The sequence below is a fragment of the Nanorana parkeri genome, unplaced genomic scaffold (assembly GCF_000935625.1).
Source record: "Nanorana parkeri isolate BGI_ZX_2015 unplaced genomic scaffold, ASM93562v1 scaffold38, whole genome shotgun sequence".
NCBI classification, from domain to species: domain Eukaryota; kingdom Metazoa; phylum Chordata; class Amphibia; order Anura; family Dicroglossidae; genus Nanorana; species Nanorana parkeri.
The window spans coordinates 1,922,768-1,928,050 of NW_017306306.1; the positions used below are offsets into that span (position 1 = coordinate 1,922,768).

General features: G+C 46.1%; 1 protein-coding gene across 1 annotated transcript in view; it reads right to left on the bottom strand.

The window, feature by feature from the left end:
- The window catches only part of PDZD2 (PDZ domain containing 2), a 225,021-nt gene that overhangs the window by 2,697 nt on the left and 217,041 nt on the right, over window positions 1-5,283 (bottom strand). The window contains exon 23 of the mRNA XM_018570275.1: window positions 2,995-3,126. Within this exon, the coding sequence (XP_018425777.1) occupies window positions 2,995-3,126 (132 nt within the window). The remainder of the gene's footprint in view (window positions 1-2,994; window positions 3,127-5,283) is intronic.

Here is a 5,283-nt window from a genome sequence, read left to right on the forward strand (position 1 = left end):
ATCTATCTATCTAACCATCTATCTATCTAACCATCTATCTGTCTAACCATCTATCTGTCTAACCATCTATCTGTCTAACCATCTATCTGTCTAACCATCTATCTATCTAACCATCTATCTATCTAGCAATCTATCTATCTAACCATCTATCTATCTAACCATCTATCTATCTAACCATCTATCTATCTAACCATCCATCCATTCACTGAGCATGTGTTTGTAGGGGAATGAGTGGGGGTAAAGTTGTTTTTGCCCTTTGTTGACTTTGTCCACCAATGGCTGAAACAGATACAGTTATAACAAAACACATAAGGAAAGAAATCCCTCCCTCTACAAGCCTACAATCTAGAGGAAAACCAAGGATAGAAATATGGGCTGCACCTTTGCAGACTTGTTTTTTCAATGTGGTTTCCTCCTGCTGGCCTGCAGCCTCCTGGCTCTGTGCTTACATCCTGCTTTACTGTGAAAAGCTGCTCCAGGCCACCATGAGAGGGCGCTGTGGTGACGAGTGAATACCCAACCCGTCTTCTGGGAATGGCTTCTTCACAGCAAAGCAAAGGGTGTAAATGCATCTCTGAAAGTCTGAAGGGCACCCTGCTTGAAAATGGATTACCTGTAACGGTAACCAAACATACGGAATGGTCTCCAAGGCTGCAGGGAAAGGAAAAAATGAATTCCATTTAGATGTTTCCACGGCTCCTTGTTTTTAAATTCTGCTTCTTCATTCGAACAAGTAAAATGTAGCCGAATACATTTTATTCATCACTTTTCAATGTGGAGTGATAATTGCCCCGGCCATTCTTTCCCAGCACTCCTAATAAGTAATTAGCGTCCTTAATGTCTTCTACTCTGTGTAGAAATGCGCTAATTCCTTTAATTAGTTTGCAGTGTGGATTGTAGAAAATATTATATTACTAATTGCAGGCAAAGCACGGTGTGATGTCATCTGGAACAACATCTCGCTTTAATAAATGCTGCTGGGTTTTTTCCCCCAGAGGTAGAAATTAAAACATGTACTTTACGCCCCCAATGGGGCTGGTAATCCTGTGTTTTCCATGAGCCTGATGTATTAAAGGATGTTCTATGGGAAGAAACAATTATAAGCAGGGCGGTCATTAATCATGTCAGACCCCCCTAGAGTTAGTTGAGCAATACGAAGAAAGCATTCACATGGCCATAGAGGGTATACATGCGTTTATGTACCTGGGAGTACCTGGGACCAGTGTTTTTCAACTTTGTTTTAGTAATGGCACTCTTTAAAAGTATGCAAAATCTTGAGGCACCCCAGACTACAATGTAAAAAAAAAAAACACACCACGTATGGTCCCACTAAAATCCATTTCTGACCCTTATTCAAGAGGGCCTTATATGGATTTTAAGGGGGAAGCCCAAACAAAAAAATAAGGGTTCCCCATCTTTTTTTCCAAGTTCCCTCTTCACCTCAGAGTCCTTTTACAATAAAAGCCCCTCTTTTTACATCAGTCCCCATCACCACCCCCTCACACTAGGAGCTCCTTTTGACATCAAAGTCCCCCCCTTCCACATCAGAGTCCCCCTCTTCCACATCAGAGTTCCACCTCTTCCACATCAGAGTCCCCCCCTCCCACATCAAAGCCCCCCTCTTCCACATCAGAGCCCTTCATGGATGATGTGTGAAAATTTTGAGGCACCCCTGAAAAAGTCAGAAGGTACCCCAGGATGCCCCGGCACCTTCATTGAGAAAGGCTGTTCTAGACTACTGCACGTGGCCTATAAATATTGTGAGCAGATAAAATACGCTTGATGAATGAGATTACTAACTTAAAAAATGCAGTTTATGAAACTTAAGCTGGCCGTCACCGGAGAAAATGATATTCGATTCGACTTTTGTCAAAGGAGCCAAGTGGGACTGCAATCTTCACTTTAATGTCTGCTCTTTCTACGTTTCTTTCTGCTTTATCTCTGCGAGTCAGTGTTTGTCTCTGTCTGCCTTGTATGCGATGTTGGGGGGTGACCGTGCTCAGGCTGGCCTCCCATTTAGTGGGGCTACACCCGACCACCCGCCCCAACTGGTTGTTCCCTTCTTATTTTTGTTTTTGTGTGTTGTGTTGGTTTATTTCTGCTCACCATAAAATGCCTTAAGGTCCCCACACACCTTACGATAATCGCGGGAAATCCTGCGATCGTACGATTATCGTAAGGTGTGTGGAAGCCGTGTGACCTCTACTACTGTAAAGTCGCACGACTTTAAACTTACGGACATGTTCGAAAACCCGCCGAGCATCGTACAATGTTCGGCGGGTTTGTGGCATGTCCGTATGATAACAGCCGTACGGGCCGGTGTGCGCAAGCGCACACTGCCCGTTCGGCATTGCGGTCACCGGAAGCCCCTGCCCCTCAGGGGGCGTGGCTTGTGATCATCGCAAGTACGATCTGCCTATGCAAGATAGGCAGATCGTACGTTTTTTTAAGTACCTTTACAACCATCGCAAGACAAAAGTCTTGCGATGGTTGTAAGGTGTGTGCCCAGCCTTAAGGGTTACCTGACCTGATCTTACAATCTGTTACCGAGTTTATAATTATATGCCTCACTGTCTGTTATTTACACATTTTGTGAGACCATGTGGCCTCCGCGTGTTCTCCCTTTCAATGTACCCCACACTTTTTGTCTAAAAATAAAGAATAAAAAAAAAAAAAGGAGCCAAGTGGAAAATTGTTGGTCAAACAGTGATTGCAATCAGCTGCTGATTACTGAATACAATAGCTGGCAGGGGAGAATCCTCCATTCACGCTGCTAAGCATGGCTGGGGGAAGAGCATACTTTCTCTCGATTGGCCCATGGGGTGAACAAAAAAATCTTATTGAGCATGGAGTATAATGATGCCTCTGTAAATCATTGATTCTCTGTCCGCATTCCCGACGGTGAGTCCTCTAAACATCTCTGTATTTTGGGAATTGAAAGGACTCTTCAGAGCTTTAGAAATGATAGATGGATATAGGGAAAATAAAACAGACCTTTAAAGATCCTTTTGATGAAGAGAGGCCGGTCCCCGTAGATAGAAGCCTTCCCACCATCCAGGCTAAAGCCCAGCCCGGCAGATGTCTTGTGAAGTTCCACGCACACGGCGTCCCGCAAATCCAAGTGTGCTGCAACAAAACATGAACATGTCATTAGGGGCTATTGTGTGCCGCCACTTCCGTCTGCTACGCCTCGTGTAAAACAGCATTATGAGCCACTTTTATGGCCTCCTCTAATTACAAAGCTGAACCAGGATCAACATTCTGTATTATTACTGTGGCCCCTTGTAAGGTGTGTGAGATGAGGAAGCAGCTTTTACATAGTCAAAAGATAACAAAGACATAAATGAAACAATACAAGGCAGGGATTTTTCCCGTGGTTGGAGAAAATTGGACCATACATTATTATGAAGGATTTATATAGCGCCAACAGTTTGCGCAGCGCTTTACAATACAAGGAAGACATTACAATTATAATACAATTCAAGACAAGATGGTAAGGAGGGCCCTGCTCGTAAGTGGTTACAATCTAGAGGGAGGGGCAAGTGATATGTGAGGAGGTAGCGGTGTGGGGATGAATTGTTTGAGAATGTGATGGTTCAGTGGTTAGATTGAGGTGGGATAGGCTTCCCTGAAGAGATGAGTCTTAAGGGATCGCCTAAAGGCAGTCAGAGTGGGAGGTAGTTGGACAGGTTGGGGTAAAGAGTTCCGTAGGATGGGAGAGACTCTAGTGAAGTCCTGGAGGCGAGCATGGGAGGAGTTGATGAGCGAGCTGGAAAGGAGGAGGTCTTTTGAAGAGCGGAGGAGACGGTTAGGGTGATACTTTCAGACCAGGTTTGAGATATAGCCGGGGGCAGAGTTGTGGATGGCTTTGTAAGTGGTTGTTAATATTTTATTTTTATTTATATATTAAATATTTATTAGGTTTTTTTTTTGTCCATCCTTTATAAGGGTTCCTCTGGATCAACTGCAGCCATAGAGTTCTGTACATGGAGGTTTTTACATTTATTTATTTTTTCCTATGGGTGAAGGTAATGGACTTGTGTCTTTTGACTCGGCCCCCATTCACACTTGAGCATGATGTTTTCTGGTGATTTTGAAACTTGTTTTTTAGTGTCATGTGACAGTTTTTCTAAAACAATACAGACTAATGATTTTAGGGCAGTTGTGGATCGTCAGGGCCCGGTCACAGTGATGACCGCTGATACCCTGATAAGTACTGCCACTGACTCTAAGCTATAGAGGGACTACAAATCGCAGCAATACATTATACAGCAATGCAAAATACCACCAGCTATAGGAGTACAATACTCAGCAACAGGGCCGGACTGGCCATTGGGCATATCAGGCTCGCTATGCCCGATGGCCTGCTCTGAGAGCTCCATTGATCAGGAAGCACAGAGCGGCCAGGCAGAACCGACACAGAGCAAAACAGCCCCGCTCCCACCACCAGCAGACATCAGACTGAGCCAGAAGGGCTGTGCAGGACACTGCGCTGTGAAATAACAAAATCAGATACATAGACCAGTCTGAGGGGGATACATAGACCAGTCTGAGGGGGACACGGGGGCCAGACTGAGAGGACACGGGGGCCAGACTGAGAGGACACGGAGGCCAGACTGAGAGGACACGAAGGCCAGACTGAGAGGACACGGAGGCCAGACTGAGAGGACACGGAGGCCAGACTGAGAGGACACGGAGGCCAGACTGAGAGGACACGGAGGCCAGACAGAGGGGGACACATAGGCCAGACAGAGGGGGACACATAGGCCAGACAGAGGGGGACACATAGGCCAGACAGAGGGGGACACATAGGCCAGACCGAGGGGGACACATAGGCCAGACCGAGGGGGACACATAGCCCAGACCGAGGGGGACACATAGCCCAGACCGAGGGGGACACATAGCCCAGACCGAGGGGGACACATAGGCCAGACCGAGGGGGATACATCCTCCCCAGATAGTTCCAGACCCCTCCTAGGTCCGCAAGTGGCCTCCTCCAGGCTTGAGGCCAGTCAGCTTCTCCATCCTTGTGTATTCCACACCCAGAGCCAAACACGGAAGCGGACTGACCTGAACACATGGCAATTCCTGAGTATTTATGCACTTCCCCAGCACATCCCTACATAACTTTAAAAAAATCCCTCAAAACGCAATTCTTTTGAGAAGTGTATCAGCTCTTCACTTGATTTCTCACCCTAATACAACCTTCCCTTCTGCTCCCGTTTCACAGTACTCCCAAATCCCCTCCTATTTTATTTGGTATACATCTGTAGTCTCCCCTTC